This window comes from Brassica napus, chromosome C2 (assembly GCF_020379485.1).
Source record: "Brassica napus cultivar Da-Ae chromosome C2, Da-Ae, whole genome shotgun sequence".
NCBI lineage: Eukaryota > Viridiplantae > Streptophyta > Magnoliopsida > Brassicales > Brassicaceae > Brassica > Brassica napus.
Window position 1 is genome coordinate 51,106,155 of NC_063445.1, and position 20,758 is coordinate 51,126,912.

The 20,758-nt window shown below is 33.2% G+C and overlaps 1 protein-coding gene and 1 long non-coding RNA gene across 2 annotated transcripts; both read left to right on the top strand.

Annotated features, from left to right (window-relative positions):
- Positions 1 to 4,778: 4,778 nt before the first annotated feature.
- Positions 4,779 to 7,010, top strand: LOC106374747. The gene has a single exon (XM_013814705.3). The coding sequence runs from the start codon at positions 5,554 to 5,556 to the stop codon at positions 6,379 to 6,381; it is 828 nt and encodes a 275-aa protein (XP_013670159.2). The 5' UTR covers positions 4,779 to 5,553; the 3' UTR covers positions 6,382 to 7,010.
- Positions 7,011 to 7,305: 295 nt separating this feature from the next.
- LOC125581467 lies at positions 7,306 to 10,544 on the top strand. Its single transcript, XR_007319083.1, has 2 exons — positions 7,306 to 9,114; positions 9,357 to 10,544. It is a non-coding gene; the product is annotated as an uncharacterized LOC125581467 (long non-coding RNA).
- Positions 10,545 to 20,758: the final 10,214 nt, after the last annotated feature.

The following is a 20,758-nucleotide window of genomic DNA, read 5'->3' on the forward strand; positions in this document are numbered from 1 at the left end:
ACAACAAAACACAGGCTCTTGTACACACCTACACCTATAGACATCATACAAAGAGTCGATTTGTATTTATTTTTTTTGCCGACTCACCATTTTTAAAAATCGAGATTGGCTGATAGTATTAAAATTGTTCCAAAACTCTATCTGACCTTAATTGTGTGTACAAGTGCGTGTATGTGTAGCGTTAATCATCGTACGATATCGATATGCATGACTGGTTAACATGATTTTATAAATACTAAATTAATAATAAACTCCACGATAATTAACAGATTGTAGTTGTAGGAACTTTCAAAAGAACGAAACCTGGGACTTGTTGTTCTGAATCATGCATGATGTGTTGGAATGAAAATTTTATAAAGATGAGAAAGTGTTTAAGTGTTTGAAGAGAAATAAGCTTTGTGAAGAAGAAAGCTTTTATAATTTAGAAGAAGATTCTTATTACTTAGATGATTCTTACAAACTTAGATACTTCTTGATGATACAAAATGAAAGGGGAGTGGAGGTATTTATAGCCTCCATTATACAAAATATCTCAAATATTTTAATCCTAAATCTAGATAATTCTAACATAATATCTAGATTATTTTATCCTAATTTTATAGATAATTCTATAAGAATATCTAGATTTTTATTTTAAGGAGGTGGATGATTTTTCTAGAATTTGGGCTAAGTTTTGGATCAACACATGATTAACCCAATGATGTTTGATCCAAATCAAGTTTAGTTTTCAACACCCTCTCTTAAACTTGATTTGGTTACTCCGAGTAAGCTCCTCATCTTGATGAAGTCTTCTCGCTTGAGTGGCTTGGTGAAGATATCAGCTACTTGATCATTTGTCTTCACATACTCCAATTGCACATCCATCTTGGTAACACATTCTCTTATGTAGTGATAACGAGTATCGATGTGCTTACTCCGATCATGGAAGACTGGATTCTTCGCCAATGCTATTGCCGACTTGTTATCCACAAAGATTTTCGTTGGCTCCTCTTGTGGTAGGTTCAACTCCTTTAGCAAGTTTCGTAACCAAATAGCATGGCAAACACATGAAGTAGCTGCCACATACTCCGCTTCACAAGTAGAAAGAGTGACAATTGGTTGCTTCTTTGACATCCATGTGAAAGCGGTTTCTCCAATGAAAAACACGAAGCCACTTGTGCTTTTCCGGTCATCTACGTCTCCACCCCAATCGCTATCGCTATATCCAACAAGCTTGTAATCGTCAGAAATAGAGTAATACAAGCCAAAGTTGATTGTACCTTTGATATAGCGTAGGATCCTCTTGGCTGCCTTGAAATGAGTTGTTGTTGGATGCTCCATGTATCGACTCACAACTCCAACTGCGTGTAGGATGTCGGGCCTTGTGCACGTTAGATATCGTAAGCTTCCAACCAAACTCTTAAAGAGTGTTGGATCCACACTCTCTCCTTCTTCTTCTTTGATAACTTGACTCCACATTCCATTGGCGTGCAAACTGGATTTGAGTCATCCATCTTGAACTTCTTAAGCACCTCTTTAGCATAGCCTTCTTGAGTAATGAAGATTCCATTTTCTTCTTGCTTTACTTCAATGCCAAGGTAGTATGACATCAATCCAATGTCGGTCATCTCGAACTCCTTTGTCATCTCCATCTTGAAATCTTCAAACATAATCGGATTGTTGCCAGTGAATATCAAGTCATCAACATATAAGCATGCAATCAATATATCATTGTTTTGAGTTTTGATATAAAGTGCATGCTCATATGGACACTTGATGAAGCATTTCTCCTTGAAGTACTTATCAATCCGAGTGTTCCATGCTCTTGGTGCTTGCTTTAATCCATAAAGCGCCTTCTTCAGCCTTAAGACTTTGTCTTCTTCTCCTTTAACTATGTAGCCTTGTGGTTGCTCAATGTAGACTTCTTCCTCAAGGTCTCCATTTAAGAAGGCTGATTTTACATCCATTTGATGTATCCTCCAACTCTTTTGGGCTGCCAATGAAATGATTAGTCTAACCGTTTCTAAGCGAGCAACTGGAGCAAATACCTCATCATAGTCGATCCCGGCTCTTTGACTATAGCCTTTTGCCACCAATCTTGCCTTGTACCTTTCAACTTCTCCTTTAGAGTTCTTCTTTGCCTTGTACACCCACTTCACACCAATTGCCTTGTGTCCATTTGGAAGTGAAGCTAACTCCCATGTATCATTCTTTTGAATCGACTTGATTTCCTCATCCATTGCACTTCTCCATGACTTCTTTTCTTGGGCTTCTTCAAAGTTCATAGGCTCGCAATCCGCAAATAGACAAAATAGAGTAAGATTGTCTTGATTTTCGGTTACCTCGTAGATGTCTTGTAGACTTCTAAAACGTGGAGTCCTTTCACTTGAGCTTTCATCTCCTTGAGAACTTGTTGTTGGTGAAGTTGGTGGTGTAGCTGGCTCTTCTCTCGGTTGCTCCACATTCTCTTCTTCAAAGGATGGAAAGAAGTTGTAGTCTTCATTATTTGATCTCCAATCCCATTCTCCTTCTTCATCAAAGATGACATTCCGACTAATGATTGTCTTCTTTGTTTCAGGATTGTAGAGCTTGTAGCCTTTGGAGTTAGCGTCATACCCAATGAAGATGTACTTCTCACTTTTATCATCTAGTTTGCTCCGCTTCTCGTCTGGAACATGAGCGTGAGCAATGCTTCCAAAGACTCTTAGGTGTGAGACTCCAGGCTTCCTTCCGCTCCAAGCTTCTTGTGGTGTCTTTTCTAAAACACTCTTTGTTGGAGAACGGTTTGATATATAAACCGCACAAGCAACTGCTTCTGCCCACAACTCCTTTGGTAGCTTCTTACTCTTGAGCATGCTTCTTGCCATCTCAAGTATTGTCCTATTCTTTCTTTCCGCTACTCCATTTTGTTGAGGGGTTCTTGGCACCGTCAACTGTCTTCGAATGCCATTATCTTCACAATACTTCAGAAACTCCTTGGACATGAATTCTCCTCCTCGATCTGATCTCATGGACTTGATCTTAAGACCACTTTCCTTCTCAACATGGGCTTTGAACTTTTTGAAATTTTCAAACACTTCTGATTTTTGTTTCAAAAAGTAAACCCATGTTTTTCTTGAAAAGTCATCAATAAAGAGAAGGAAGTAGTTACTCTTACCAAGTGAACTTGGTTTGATTGGGCCACATACATCTGTATGTATGAGTTCTAGTGGCTTTCTTGCTCTTGTCTCCGACTCCTTTGGAAAACTCATCTTGAATTGCTTTCCAAGTAAGCAACCTTCACACACTTGATTTGGATGATTGATGCAAGGTAATCCTTTCACCATTTCTTTCTTGGAAAGTAGCTCTAAGCCTCCAAAGTTGAGATGCCCAAATCGAAGATGCCAAAGCCAAGATTCCTCCTTGTAGCACATCTTGAGACATCGTGCAATGTCATTTTGAATGTTTAGGACAAACATTCTATTGCTTGACATTGGCACCTTTGTGATGAGATTATTTGCATTATCTCTTAAAGAAAGGCTATTATCTTTTAGTCGAATGTCATAACCTTTCTCTAAGAGTTGTCCTAGGCTCAAGATGTTGGTCTTCATGCTTGGAATGTAGTAAACGTTGGAAATGAATTGATGATCTCCATTCTTCAAGCGGATGAGAATATTTCCTTTACCTTTCACCTCCATTTTCGATTCATCTCCTAAAGCCACATCAGTTTTCACCGATTCATCAAGCTCCACGAACATGCTTTTATTCCCACACATGTGGTTGCTTGCACCACTATCAAGGTACCACTTGTGAACCTCATTTGGTTCATCCTTCTTGTAAGCCATCAATAGCATATCTTTTTCTTTACTCATTTCTTCAACATAGTTGGACTTCTCTTCAACTCTATTGTTGTTTGGAGTTTTGCATTCAGAAGCATAATGTCCAAACTTTCCGCAACTATAGCAGTTGATGCTTGATTTATCGTACCTTGATTTTGGGTTTCCTCTTCCACGACCTCTTGATGAATTCTCTCCTCTTTGGTTAAAGTTGTCTTCATATGGTCTCCAACCTCGTCCATTTACACCACGACCTCGTCCTCGGAAATGACCGCCACCACGTCTTAGATTGCTTCGGTCACTTTCTTCCTTGTGATCAATTCTCATCTTGAGAACTTGCTCCACAATATCTTCTTTCTTCTTCTTCTTTTCTTCATAAGCTTGTAGTGATCCAAGAAGTTGCTCTATTGTCATAGTCTCCAAGTCTTTTGTCTCTTCAATCACGGTAACAATGTGTTCGAATTTCGAATCCAATGATCTAAGAACTTTCTCCATGATTCTTACATCATCTAACTTCTCACCATTTCTTTTTAGGTTATTAGTAACCGTCAAGACTCTTGAGAAGTAATCTGAGATGAGTTCTCCTTCCTTCATTTGTAATGCTTCAAATTCTCCTCTTAGAGTTTGAAGACGTACCTTCTTAACTTGTTCCGCTCCCTTGTAAGATGTCTGAAGCTTCTCCCATGCTTCTTTGGATGTCTTTGCTCCAGCAACCTTCTCAAATGTATCTTCATCTAATCCTTGATAGATTAGACAGAGAGCCTTCTTGTCTCTCTTCCTTGAATCTCTCAAACCATCCTTTTGAGTTTGAGATAGACCACCATCATTCTCCGGTTCATTGAAGCCTTTCTCGACTATCTCCCACACATCATGTGCTCCTAGGATAGCCATCAGCCTAAGACTCCAATTGTCATAGTTGCTCTTAGTGACCAATGAAACTTGGAAGGGAACACCATTGTTTGCCATCTTCAAAAGGAACTTGTAGCTCTGATACCACTTTGTTGGAATGAAAATTTTATAAAGATGGAGAAAGTGTTTAAGTGTTTGAAGAGAAAGAAGCTTTGTGAAGAAGAAAGCTTTTATAATTTAGAAGAGGATTCTTATTACTTAGATGATTCTTACAAACTTGGATACTTCTTGATGATACAAAATGAAAGGGGAGTGGAGGTATTTATAGCCTCCATTATACAAAATATCTCAAATATTTTAATCCTAAATCTAGATAATTCTAACATAATATCTAGATTATTTTATCCTAATTTTCTAGATAATTCTATAAGAATATCTAGATTTTTATTTTAAGGAGGTGGATGATTTTTCTAGAATTTGGGCTAAGTTTTGGATCGACACATGATTAACCCAATGATGTTTGATCCAAATCAAGTTTAGTTTTCAACATGATGTGCAAAAAATAAAATAGTTGTTCTGAATCGTTATCAAAAGTATAGATAATATTTAACTTGTTACTCTCTTATCTCAAGTATATTAAAATAAAGAAGGAAAAGATACATAAATATGGTGCAAAAGATGGCACAGAACAGAAATATACACAGAGACTATCCAATGATTTAAATGTATATATGCACTGACCCTTCACCAAAAAAAAAAAAAACGCTAACCCTAGAACCACGTGGCGAATTACCATTCCTCCTCCTTTACCATTTCGGCTCAACGGAGAGAGACACGGAAACACTATAGAGAGAGAGAGAGAGAGAGAGAGAAAGGAAGAGGTAGAGTGTTTGAGAAGAGGGAGAGAAAGATGATGAATCAAGATGAGTGGTTGGGAACGCTAAGATACGCCGGTAAGGCGCAGGATAAGGTTTCCCTTGACACTCTCATGCTCCGTTACCGTCCGATCGCTCCAAAACCGACGACTGGTCAGCCGTGCGATGCAGGAGACAACAACAAGAACTCTTACAATCTGAGCAAACGAACCAAACGAAAGTACGTTAGGGTTTCAAAGAATAACAGCACCACGTGTCGAGGAAAGACCAGATCTGACTTGTCTGATGATCGGGAACCAACTGGAGTCGTGACACTTCAACTCATGCCGGAAAAATCCGATCTTACAAGCGACTGCACGCCGTCAGATCCGATGGTGAAAACGATAACCGGAGAGGAAACACGAGAAACCAACACGTGGACCATGTTTAACGGCGGCGTCACGGCGGAGGTGGAGACGTGGGTGACGGTGGAGTCCGCTACCGGCGTATATGACGGTAGTTCGAGTTTCCAAGCGGTGGAGTGTACGGACGCCGAGATAGTGGATAATCTAAGTAAGGACACGTGTCCAGCGTTCGTATCGGATGCCTCGAACCGGGTGGTCTGGGTCAACGAGGCTTACCGGAGAAATGTTTCCGGGGAAGATCCGTCGTCGTTGTCGTCGTTGCCGGATGTTACGGTGTGGTTGGTGATGGATGAGTCGATGTATTGCAACTACAGAGCTTTCACGTGTAGGGTGAGGATGCAGTACACGTGGCAGGAGACAGAGTACACAAAAATGGTGCCGTGCGATGTGTGGAAAATGGAGTTTGGTGGCTTTGCATGGAGGCTAGACACAACAGCTGCTCTAACTCTCTGGCTTTGATGTTGATTGCTACTTGAAGCAAGCTTAAAGCAGGATGGGTAAGAACTATAACGGTGAGCTATGTGATCGAAAAGTATGACTAATCACAAGCTTTTTAATCACTATAGCAACTTTCTTTAGGCATATATAGATTATAGAGAAGCTTGAAGAAAGAACAAGTGATATGATAATGTTGAGAAAGTATGAAGAAGCTAAGAATGCTTAAATATATAAAACATGCAGTAACAATGTCAAATGTTTATTGGCAAAGACTAAATAAAAATATACCATTGTATGGTTTCTACTAATGTTAGTTTTTATCTTTATTTTAGATCTATAGACCTACTAAATATTTAACAGATCAGTGCTATATCATCCGTTATTCATAACTATTATATATATATATATATATATATTTCAGAGTTGTTTATACTCTGGAAAATGGATTTATATCATAGTATTTATACAGCCATAATTTACACGTATCTAGCAAAGATATATGTATTTATACAGCCATAATTTACACGTATCTAGCAAAGGTATATGTATCTGCATTTGCATACATTATGTAGTAAAAATAAAGTATAGCACCCAGGGTCGGTCCTATAATTTCGGGGACCTAAGAGGATTTAGTAAAAATTTCAATAACGTAGAGACTTAAAAATATATATATATATATATAAATTTAGGAGCTTATTTATATATAATTTTTTTTCAAAATTTTTGGAGGTCTAAGGCAAATGTTTTGTTAGGCTTGGCCAGGACCAGCGCTGATAGAGCCACATTCTCTATATTGAAAATCTATATTTTGAATTTGCTTCATGTGTACATTGCTATATATATATATATATATGACATTCATATATATATATATATATATATATATACATATATTCATTTATTCTTAATGCATGTACAAACTAGGAAAGTTATATGAATGTATGTATGTATAGATAAACATTCCTAAGCTTACTTAAACGGTATTTTAACCAAATGTAATGACTAATGAGTATAACTAACTTTAGAAGTTAGAACTTAGTACTTATAAAGCAATATCTTCGTGAGCTCTGCTTGTTCCATCATGTGGAGAAGCCTCATTGGTTGTCAAAAAACTTTACAAATTCTAAAAAGAAAAAGCCAAAAGTTGTAATGTGGAGGGAGAATATATAAAGTTATAACATTCAAACACATATCAAGCATACACTTTGCATTTGATAAGAGAAAGACAGAAACCAATCAGCGTCTCCAGATTTCCCTCTTCAACTGCCTTCTCGACAAAGTTGATATAGGATCTGAGGACTGGCTCGGCCGTTCACGTGTCACAATGAGCTTTAAATCGGGCCGTACGTTATGTCAAGTCTTTTGTGCTCGCGTGTATCGAAACAATCCTCTCTCCATTGCGATGGAATTTTTGATAGAAGAATCCAGAGAAAACGAATGAAAACCTTTCACGTATGTAAAAATCACCTAAACAGTGTTTTAGTAAAAATGAAAAAAATACAGTTATAGTGGTCTTGATTCTTTTGGTAAAAAAGAAACTAAAGCTTATTAAATGGTTGGCTTAGAGCATGTTCAACGCAGGAGCTCCGACACGGAATCATAGATAATTTTTTTTTTCTGATAAAAAATAAATAAATAAATAAAAGGCGAACCAATTGCGGGTCACCACGGGTTAGTGGACCCGTGAACAGTGAAAGAAACGATGAAAGAAACGAAAAAAGATCGGTCTTTATATACGACCCGTAAGACCCGTTTCTTAAAAAAACAATGGGATCCACTGATTTTTTTAATTATTTTTTTTATAGGAACCCAAAGCTAAGAGCATCATTAACGGTTGAAATCTATGACAGTTTCTTAAAAAAGAAAAATAATAATATTATAATTATTTTAGCTAGTTAAAACCTGTTTAAACATTGTTTAATTGACAACTGTCTTAAAAACTTAGTAACCGTTTCTTCAATCACCTAGATAAGAACTTTTGTACGTTCTCTCTCCTAATTTAGTTAAATTTTTTTTTTTTAAATATTAAGAACCCTTGTTAGATTCTCTCGTTAAAGCTGCTCTAAGAACCTGCGTTGAACATGGCCTTACGGTTTTCCAGACTTTATAATTAGCTGTCAAGTAAAGGATACACACGAAGGAGATAAATAAGCTTTAAATTGTACACTACCATGTATGAAAGATTTAAACAAAAGTAAAACCAAACTAAAACGAATTATAGGACCTCTAGAGGGCCCTCTATAGAGCGTAGAGACGAATGGTATCTGACATAACATTTGCTTGTACAATCTAAAAAAAATATTTTTATATATTAAAACAGAAGTCACAACTCTTTTTTTACGTGTGATTTTTTTTTAATTGGACCTACTTCAAATATTTGATTAATTGTATCATCGTAGTAACCTAATAATATCACGAAATCTTAATCTATGATTTTGTTTGTTTACCTTGATGTCACTTTAAAACTCTGTTAAAGTTTATAACTTTTCTCAGATCTTTTGTCTGTCGATTATTACCCAAGTCTTGTCAAGGATCAGATCGAAGATTAGATTTTTGTTTGGAACCCTATTCAAGGTGTTTTTCTGTGGATCAAAGGTGAAAAAGATGAATTTACAACCTTCGACAAAACGCATCCATGTCTCTCGAGGAGATGATGGAATTTGATTGCAGCAAGGATTTTGTTGTTTTTCCTAATCTCCAACGTGTCAGTTTACTTGCCAACAACATCGTTCCCCCTCTCAGATTATTTATAAGGTATACAAAAATCATCCTTCTTTTTTCTTCACTTGTGATTAGAACCAAACATTAACCCTAACTTGGTTTTGATCTCTATTTGTAGTCAAACTGCTAATTTGTGTGATTTTTGGATATCATTCACATGTCTAATCATATCATTTTGAGTCGATATCTTTCTCTGATTTACTTGATGCATTGGTCTGCCTCAAAAGCTTTCCTTCAACTCAATACTCCTTTTCTTTGTGCTTACCTTTCTGCAGGAGGATAATGGAACAATATCTCATCTGTATCATCATCGCAGTTATCAATCCTCATAGCCAGTCAGTCTCTAGCTCAAGATCCACAGAGATATTAGGTTTTACTAATCATCCGGGTGAGTATATATAAAAAACATTTTACTAATCATCACTGTCTTACTAATCATCCCGGTGAGTATATATAAAAAACATCAGGAAGCGTTAGACATTGTATATAAACAGCCATTAGAAAAAGTTGTTTCGAGATGGTGTTATAACAAACCTTAAAGAAACAAAGCCGCGTTAGTCAGTGCATCAGATTCGCCGTTATCAATCCTCATTGTAGGATTTGGAGACGCCGACTTTGAAGAGATGGATTTAAAGAGATGGATGTACAAGTCTATGTCTTCTAAAAAAGGAAAAAGATATTGATGATTCGTACAACTGCGAGTATGATATTTTGTGTAAACTATGTTTTTTTTGTTTTGGTGGTATCTTATAGATACTAGACCCAAATAGAGAACACCGTTTTGCGAGTGCAACGGGGTGATTAACTTCACGAGATACCATTCAGTTGTATCTATAAGACAATTGACAACACAAAACAATCTTCAGAAAGATGATGACGAAACTGCAGAAACTGTAGAACAAGATGATAATGATGATGAAACTGCTGCCATTGAAGAGATGGAGAAGCCTTTTGTTTTCAGTGACCAACCCACAAGGTAACTGAAGATAGCAGGAGAAAATTGCAAAGTCAAAAGAGAACAAAAGAGGCAAAAAGAAGTCTGAAAGTGTGGAGGATCAATCTAAAGTAAGGAAGCAAAAAAAAACGAGAGCTAAATTGAAGATGGAAATTGCTGAAGTAAAGCTAGGAAAGATTTCTCACAGCTCATCAAAAACCATGAACTGAAAAGAAAAAGAAAATGCTTCGGACTGTCTTATATTTTTGTACTTGACAATGTGTTAAATGAACACATCTAAAGGGAAGAGAAAAGAAGAGTTACGAGAGAGAAGTCGAATGAGAAGCAATGATTCAATGCCTTTGCATCAGACACTATCATCTATGCTCATAGGAAAGTCAAAGGTGCCATACATTGGCTTGCTATTTTTATATATTGATTCACGAACTATGCGTAACATTAAAATCTAAAAACAGAATGGACACCATGGACAGATCTTATATATCCAATTTTTGTTGTGGTTGCAGAAGTGTCTTTTAAGTGCGAACTTGAGTTGGGTTCTTGAGCCAGTCACTAAGTTTCCTATCTTTCTCACATACAAACTGTAACAAATTGTATATATTGAAAGTTCATAATTTCCTAATTTTAACAAGATCATAATTTTCGAAAACTTATATAAATATTTTCACTAATTTTTTAATTAGTAATGAAATATTATTATATATTAATATATATTTAGTTATTGTTTATAAAAGGAAACATCATTTTTTCCTATTTTATAATCGTAATATCTTATATATTAAAACACAAGTCACAACTTTAATCTATGTGTGATTTTTCTTTTTAAATGAACGCTTCCTAGAAAGTCCAAATTCATTTATTCCTTAATAACATTTATGTCTTACTAAATCACTCTATTTGATACTATAATAACTACCTACTCCTACAAACACGATTCAGTTAAGAAACATATATTTGCATCATTAATGATTCACATACGATGCATATCTGTGTTTAAAAATATGCTTATATCGAACCTAACATTTTTTCTAAATAAGTCATTTTACCCGGTTTGGTTTATACAAGTTAATAAACAAATCACAATTGGAATAACCAGTTCTGACCATCATTTTTGATACATGATTAGATTGTTTCAATGTTTTTAAATCCGACTGGAACACTAAACCGGATGAACTTCTGAGTCATCAGATCATCGGATCGACCGCCAGTGATCGGCAGAATAATATATAAATTAATTGTATTATATAATAATATATTAGCTATGAAAATAAATATATAGAAACTAAGGTTAAGTATTTTATAATATTTATATAAAACATAAAATAACAGTTTGGATATGTAAATATTTTATGTTTAAATTTCTTAGAAAATATTTAACTTTAGTTTCTATATTTTTATTTTTATTTTGCATACAAGATATCAAAAATAGTTTAGATTATTTAAAAAAAATAATAACAAGTTAAGATTTATGACATCTAACAAAAAAATATTAAGACTTAAAAAATTATAAATAGTTATATGTTTGATGTGACTAATAAAATTAAACCTTAAATCTAAAATATACCAAAAATAAAAATCATAAATAAAATGTTGATAACAAAACTGAAAAACCTAATTTCTTAATTAAAAATTATACAAAATAGATTTAAAAAACATAATTAAAAACTAAAAGCTGTGTACTGATTTAACCAGTGGCTCAACCGGTGACCAGATTTTGGGTTTTAGCGGGTTTTATTGGGTTTTTAAATTTTGGTTATTTTCACAAAACCCGAAACGGATTTATCTTGAGTCAATCATTGACTATTTAACATGTGCGGTTCATACATTCATTAAATAAAACCATATATCACACATAATCCGTCCTGATTAATCTAAGAAGATATAAGTATAATTTTTGTTAAACTTTATAATGTTGTGAAATGTTACAGTGTATTTGGAAATGAAAATTATTTTCTATTTTACAAAACTTTATACATGTTCATGTGTTTAGTAATAAAACACTAATTCAACAAACAAAAATATATAAAAGAAGATACAAAAACATGTTACATTTTGAAATAATTAATTTGATGAAAAAAAAAATGAATAACTTACTTATGTTTCTAAAATGCATATACACATATATAATTATAATATATACCATTCTTGAAATAAAACCAAATATCTATATAAGTAAAAGTAAAAATTAACATCCGCGTGGTTGCGCGGATCCAGATATATTCTTATATATTAAAACATAAGTCACAACCTTGATTCATGTGTGATTTTTTTTTAAAAATAGACCTAATTGACATATTCCTAGAAAGTCATGTTACATTTAATCTATAATCTTATCATTTAATTTTGGGCCTACCATAAATTTTTATTGGGCTATCAATAATTGGATTTAAACAATAAATGATCGATTGGATTTATAGATAGTACAAATTAAATAGATATAATTCAATGTTGTAATACTATACCTCCATATGTTAATTATTTAAATATTTGTCGACGTTAACTTTTAAAATTATTTAAAAAAAAAATTAAATAACAAAAATCATATTATCTAACAATGATTAATCTTTACTACCTTAAACCAATGAAAACGAATTTTAAAATATATAGCTTATTTTAAAAATTAAACAAAAACTAAATGTTTAATTATTTACTCGATAATATAAATCTATAAAGAGAAAAATTTAATTTTTTAAAAACTTTCTAAATTTGTGAAATGTTACAATATCTTTGAATATGACAATAAAATAATACTTTACTAATCTTTATATATATAGTTACGATTTTAATAGTGAAATAATAATCCTAAAATATATGTATAGAAGAAGATACAAATACATGTGAAAGTTTGAAACAATCTATTCAATGAAAAAAAATATACAGTAAACTTATTATGTTTTAAAAATTAATAGACATATATATATTATAATATATACTAATTTAGAATTGAAAACAAAATATTTATATAAAAATAAATGAAAATAAAAATCTGCACAGTTGCGTGGATCGAGTTCTAGTTGATTGATTAAATGTAGTACTGTTTGTGCGGCCGGAGAAGGGTTCTACTGGTGTGAGAGGCTCCACGTGTACTGTCGCTTTCGATAGTGGTATAATAGATGGAGGCCTCTCACTGGTCTCGACGTTCACATCACATGGTTGGACCAAAATATCGACGTTCCCATCACCATAGATACGCTAACATATAGCATCATCCTTCAGGGAGAAAACTATTAACCCGGATCCGAGATCAAAGTCCGAAATCCGATTCAACAAATTAAATTGTTTTGTACATATATGATCTTATTGTATATGTATAAGCTGGTTTTAATTGTTGTCTTATATATCAAAATTATTTTTGAAAATATTATCCACTCTTTATTATTGAAGTGAAATCTATTAATAATCATGTTTTATTTTGTTTCCTAAAAATACTCTACAGAATCTACAATCATGTATCTATCTTATTAAATTAGAAGTATTTTAAGTTTTTGTTTGGCAACATATATAGCAGTTCAAAGAATAGTGTTGTTTGAAAACATGAATATCAGTAAGTTAGGAAAAAAAAGTAATAAGCTTATGCTATTAAAAAATTAGAAATTCATTACATTATGTTAAAGAGTAATGGGTTTACGTTACTTGATATACATATTCAAATCAAAATAATAATTTAAAATTGATTTATACCAAAAATTCATTCAAAAATATACATATATTCAAAATTGATTTTTACTAAGATATTTTCCAATAACCATTATAAAAATGTTTTCAATATATATAAGAAAAATACAATACAAAGTCCAATTTCAAACACCAACTTAAATTATGGTTTTTATATTTCACATTGAAATTTAAAAATATAATATATATGATTATTTATATGATTGTATGTATAAATTATTATTAATTATAAGAAAACTTATTTGATGGCACGTATAAAATACGATTAATTATATGATAACACATATTTTTGTAACCTATGATGACATATATATGATATATAATAGTGATTAGGGGTGGGCGTTCGGGTTCGTTTTCGGGTCTATTTGGGATTTCGTGTTCGGTTCAGATCTTTGAGGATTCAATTCGGATTTGGATAACCAATTTAAATTGGTTTGGTTTAAATATTTGGATAAAGAATTAATAATTATTTAAGTATTTTTGGAGTTTTGAATATATTTTAACTATTTTAGATATTTACGTTTGATTATTTGTATATATTTTCAAGTATTTAAACGAACTTAAAAGTATCATATATATTCTGGATGTTTTTATATATATATTAAATCTAAAAAATAATTAATATATATAAATATATAAATCTATTTTGGATACCCAAAATAATTCGATTCAGATCGGATTAGGTTTCAGCTCTTCAAATACCAAATTTTTGAATAATTCAGATATTTAATAAATTTTTGTTCAGATTTGGTACTACTTATTCGGATTGGGATCGGTTCGATTCTTCAAATTTGAGTTTTTTACCCAACCCTAAATAGTGACATTAAAAATAAATAACATCATATTTTTTTAAAAATACACTTGCGCGGACGCGCGGATCAAAATCTAGTATAACATTAATTACATTACAATTCATCATCAACAAATTTTCTAAAATGATACTTCTGCCATTCCGTGGAAGTTTGCATTTTATACTATTTTTTGTTTTTCTATAAACTTTTAATAAATACAGGAAAACATTAGTAAATTTAATTTCTAAAAAGAGTATTTATCGTCAGCTATCCATATCAGTAGATCAAACTCTAATAAGAATATTAGACCTACGTATGACTGACCTGGTGATAGCTTTGGATCATCATGAAGCCATGGAGGCAGTTTCTAAACTAACACAATGGCCAAGATACCGTTTCTTACTGGAGCATATATCAAGTCTCAAGAACTGTTTTACTTCAATACAGTTTGTAGTTGAAAGCATAAGCTGCAATTTCATTGTGCGAGATATAGGTAAGAGCATAACACGAGTTGGAAGATTCCAGTCTTACCTAGCTTGGGAGAACCGGCGTGGCTTCATGATAGGGTGGGTACATAGATTAGATTATTTTCCTCTTCCAGAAAAACATAAAACATGGACAGGACCCTATATCAAGAACCAAAAGGACATTTTGAAATCAAATAATGAGGTATATAATTAATATGGGCTTATTTTTCGCCAAATTAATACGGACTTAACTTATCCTTTTGTTTTGTTTCTACCCCAAACGAGTTCCATATCCACATGTGGCTGAAATGTATGAAATATTTTAAGTGCACTCTTTTACATTTCGTGTAATTTGGCAAGTGTTATTATTCAAGACAACATCAAATACATATTCTATAAATTAATAATAAATAAATTAATAAACATGATAAATTAATTAATAAATTTCGTCGGTTTCGAATTGGGCTGGTTAAATTAAAAAAAAAAATTAACTTTTTAAAAATCTTACGCAATTATATGATTTCATTAAGATCATAAATTAATAATTTACATATATACAATTTATATAAGTACATTTATATTATTAATTTTATATTCACAATTGAGTTTACCTCTATTTCTTGAACACTTCAATATATTTTGATAGTATTTACTAAAATTATATCTAAAACCACATTTAAAATCTATGAAATATTTTTCATATACACCAAATAATATAATAAAATTAATATAAAATTTAAATTTCTAAAATTCAATTAATATATATACGGTAAAATTAATTAATTTTCTTATTTTATAATCCGGATCAAACTGTAATTGTTGTATGGCATATGCAACTGTACGCCGTAAAGAGAATGCTAGTGTTGCTTAAATGTGTCTCTTTTGTAAATATATTTCAAAAGATTTTATATTCACGTAGAAACTATTTTTATTAGTCTTAAGTCGAACCAATTTCAATGTTTTGTATTTGGTAAACTAATGCAGCAAACACACATATATACACAGACAAATATGTTATACAATCAAAGAATATTTGTTTTCAAGGTTTTTTTTATTTTTGCAAAAGCATATTTGTAATTTAAATAACGAAGAGGTTACAGACATCGATCTATGACTCAAAGTCATACAGTTTTGAGAGAATTACTAGATTCTGATCCGCGCGCCGCACGGATTTTTTCGTTTTTTCATTTTTTTTATATTGATCAATATTTTGAACGAGTCTGGTATTTTTAACATAACCGTAAGATCTGTATTTCCTTAATACTACATTTATGCAATACAAATTTACGTTTTTTAGTTGCAATCAATTTAATGATTTATTGAACTATCAATTATATTTTTGTTTGTTTATAATTGATCAATTATATAAAAATCTAACTAACAATGGTTGTATTTATTGTATGAAAACAATTGTTATTATATTTTAAATGTAAAATAAATTTGAGATTGTGATTTAGAAGCTAAATAAAAATGTAGTGCATATAAAATAAGTTATGTATTTAGCTATATTATCAAAACCTATATTTTATTTTTATTAACTATATTATATGGGTGTTGCTAAGAAAAACTATATTATATGGGTAAGATAATAAATGGGTCATAATATTAGGGGAATATTAGATAAAGCCAAAATTTTAAGTTTTAACAGATTATTCCACGGAAAAATGGTACAAACTTACCTACGTTTTTTTTTTAAAAAAAAATTTATCTCTTTTCTTTGTTCGTTCAACCAAAAAGATTTTATCTTCTCAACTATTTTCTCTTACCCTATCAAAAATTTGCCGTCAGAAACGATAAACAAAACTTTAAATTATAATTTGAAGAACTTCTCTCTCCCATTGTTGATCCATTTTTTACATAGAGGTTAGACTCGCTGATCTTTTTTCCTTTAGATGATGAGATTTAGTAACTCAAATATGTTGATATAGTGTGTTTCATAAATATTAATTAATTATCTTTGTCGTTGTAGATGGCTCCGACTGGTCAGATCCTAACTCAATAGGAATTTTCTGTATGAATTAGAGAAGAATGATGGTCTAAAGTTTCAGAAAACATGAAGGATTCTGAGGGAAAAAATCGTCGGAATTTCGTCGGAATATCGTTATTCCGACGAAATTCCGACGAAACACGTCGTCGGAAATAATTCCTCGGAATTTATTTTTTCCTCTGAAATGCCTCGGAATTTTCCGACGGAATTCCGAGGAAATCAATTTCCGAGGAAATTCCGAGGATCCCTTGTTTGTCGGAAAAGTCCTCGGAATATACCGAGGTAGAACTTCGTCGGGATAATTCCTCGGAAGTTCATCGATCGATGCGTGTTTGGACATATATACATCGATCGATAGGAGTATACCGACGGACTTTTTCCTCGGTTTATTCCGAGGAACTGTTCCCTCGGTATATTCCGAGGGATCCGTTCCTCGGAATTTTCCGAGGGAGTTGTCCCTCGGAAAATTCCGAGGGAAATGTCCGTCGCTATATTTTTTTAAAAAAATGGATCGATCGATGCGTTTTTGTTCAAAAACGCATCGATCGATCTAGTGAAAAATATAATTAATTTCCTCGGAATGTAAAAAATATTAATTTTTTTGAAAAAATAAAATTTCTGAAATTTAAATTCGAAAATATGAAATTAAAAGTAAAATTGAAATCATATTAATTAATATTCAAAGTTTCACAAATAAAAATAAAACATTCCGAGATTGGGGAAAAAAAAAACTACGGGTCTGGCACGTCCGGGAACACCTCGTTCGGGTACATCCTCTGCATCATCTCCATCATTTGCTGGTTCAGCCTCCTCTGTGCCTCATAGCCCGCCTGTTGAGCCGCCATCTGGGTCTCCAACAAAGATATTCGATCATCTTTGTCCTTCAACTGAGCCGTAAGTACTTCTGGATCAACAAAGGGCGGTGGTGCAGAAGAAGGAGGAATCGACCGGGTGCGACGACCCAAACCGAACAAACGTCCCTTCTTCTTTGGAACCGACTGAATAGAAAAAAGCCAAATTTAGAAATTTAAACCAAGAAATAAATGAATTGAACTTTAAAAAAAAAAGAACTTACGGATTCAACGATTTCGTTGATTCGAAACCGGGACAAGTTGGTCGAAGCCGTCGAAGCGTCATCCTCGGTTTGAAGCTGAGACACTTCGTCTACCACCTGAGTTTGGACCAGGTCGACCACGTCCCTCACAAGACCGTCATCAAGACCGTCATCAATCTGGCCGGTCTTCTTGTTGGTATACGCCCTCCTCATTAGGGCGAGATCATCGACCGGCTCGCCATCATTTTCTTCCGCCTTGAAAAAAAACATAAAATTAAAGAAACATTAGAAATTAGAAGAAATGCACAATAAATTTAAATTCTGAAACTCAAATAATTGAAGAAAAAGCGGTTGAAGTTACCATGCGATCTCCGAGAGTGGCAATAGATTGAGCACCCAAGTTATGCTTGTAGATGCCCTTCCCTTTACGGTCGCTCCTGCGGTTGGTGGAGTTGGTGGAAGAAGTTTCTTTCGTCTCCTCCTTATCCCAATGCGCACACAACTCCTTCCAGACCGTGTCGTTCATCGACTTTGGGACCTTTTAATTAAAAAAAAAAAAAAGTTTAATAAATTAAAAAATAGTTTAATAAATTAAAAAATTGTTTAATAAATTAAATCGAACCTTATTGATTTCCCACTTCTTCTTCCACTCGTGGATCTGCTTCCCATAGTTGTCCATTACTTTATGGACGAAGTGGTGATAGATAAAGAGCGTCTCATCGGAATTCCAGTTGAACTCTTGCTGAAAAAAAACACAATTAGTAGAAAATTTATATTAAAGATTAAAAATATAAGTAAAAAATTAGAATACTTACCGCAAACTGACGAAACCACAGAACCTGCTTGTCGGTTGGGAAGTGAGTGAAAGTCGGATGTCCACTGTCGAGGGCCGAGTACATCATACGGTTGATCCATGCGCTGATCCCGTTCCCGGATCGGTTGAACCTTATTAAAAGAACAAACGGTTAATAATGAATCCAAATTTAAAGAAAAAAAAATGTTTAATTACCATGTTTGACCCCGTCCATGTGGATACGGAGTGAGATACGGAAGATGGTCACGACCGGGCTGTTGAACCAACTCCGCAACCCTCATCACTCCCGGAGGACCCGGAGGAACAGGAGCGGATGCAGCAGCGGGAGCGAGAGGAGCATGAGCGGGTGCAGCAGAGGGAGATGTATGGTTGGAGCTGTGGGGCGAAGGGGAATCCTGAAAATGGCTGGAATCCCGAGACTGGCTCCCCGTACCACCACGACCACGACGCTGTCGAGGCCGGGTCTGATCATCATGAGACCTGTAAATTAAAAAAATATATTTAATAAATACAGAAATATATAAATTAATTTTTTTTATTAAAAAAAAATCCCAAATAATTTAATCACAGAAAAAGATTTATATATATTAAATTTTTTAATAAATATATAAAAATAGTTCTAATAAACAAAAAATAGTTTTAATAAATAAAAATTGTTTAATAATTACAAAAAATAGTTTTAATAATATATATATATATGAAAAATATTTTTAAATCCCAAATAATAGTATTTAATCACAAAAAAGTTTTATAGATATTTAAAATGTTTTGTAAAATCCAAAAAATCGAATTTATATAGAATTTTTTTTTGTAAAATCCAAAAAATCGAATTTATATAGAAAAATCGTTTTGTAAAATACAAAAATCGATTTTATATACAAAAATCGATTTTATAAATACAAAAAATAAAAAAATTATAAAAAAATTCTAAATCAATTCAACAAAACAAATTATTCAACCAAATCACAATTCTAAACCTATTATACAACCAAATCACAATCCTAACCAATCACCCTAACAAAAATCTATCAAAACTACACAAAAACCTAACAAATAGAACCTAAGAGAGTGGGATAGGGTCCTTACATGATTTGTGTAAGAGAAGAGGGAGATCGCCGGAGATATCGTCGGATTTCAGGGGTTTTCGCCGGAGAGGAGGGAGAGGAGGCACAGAGGAAGAAGAGAGAAATGGGGAAGAAGAAGAGGCTCGTGGTTATAAAACCTAGGGTCCGACGGACATTATCCGTCGGAATTCCGTCGGAATTCTAATTTCAATTTTCGCGAAATATTTGCCCGGTAAAATGAAAATATTCCGAGGAAATACCGAGGAACTAGTGTTTGGGGTTTCAAAACATCAATTTTTTTTGCCGTATTTCATTTCTTATACAATTGTAATGCATACCATTGAGGATTCTTTGTATACATGAGCATAAACCATGAAATAACAAATTTCAAAACTAATTGAAAGTATTCCCTTTACCGTTCATTAAAAGGTATAAGTGTTTCTCTTATGTTGCGAGATTTCGTTCATACAATCGGAAAAGTGTTAATTATACGGTAAGGAACAAATTTTTGACTTCATAATGAACGTAAGACACTTAATAAGGGTTATATAGGTGTTATTCAAACGGCAAAACGTTGTTTTCGGTTTAAAAACCCTATTTCCTCGGAATTTCCTCGGATTATTCCGAGGGAACTCCGAGGAAACCCTCTTCTTCCTCGAAATTTCCTCGGAATATTCCGAGGAAATTCCGACGAACTAGTGTTTGGGGTTTCAAAACGTAATTTTTTTTAAAAAAACGCATCGATCGATGCGTTTTTGAACAAAAACAAATCGATCGATTACTAAGATGGCCCGGGCCGTAAGATTGTGATCGATCGATGAGAGTATCCCATCGATCTATCGACAATCTGAATTGTTCCTCGGAATTTCC

Bases quoted from the DNA above. Each gene is read 5' to 3' on its own strand.
- LOC106374747 (XM_013814705.3), top strand. From the start codon at position 5,554: ATGATGAATCAAGATGAGTGGTTGGGAACGCTAAGATACGCCGGTAAG.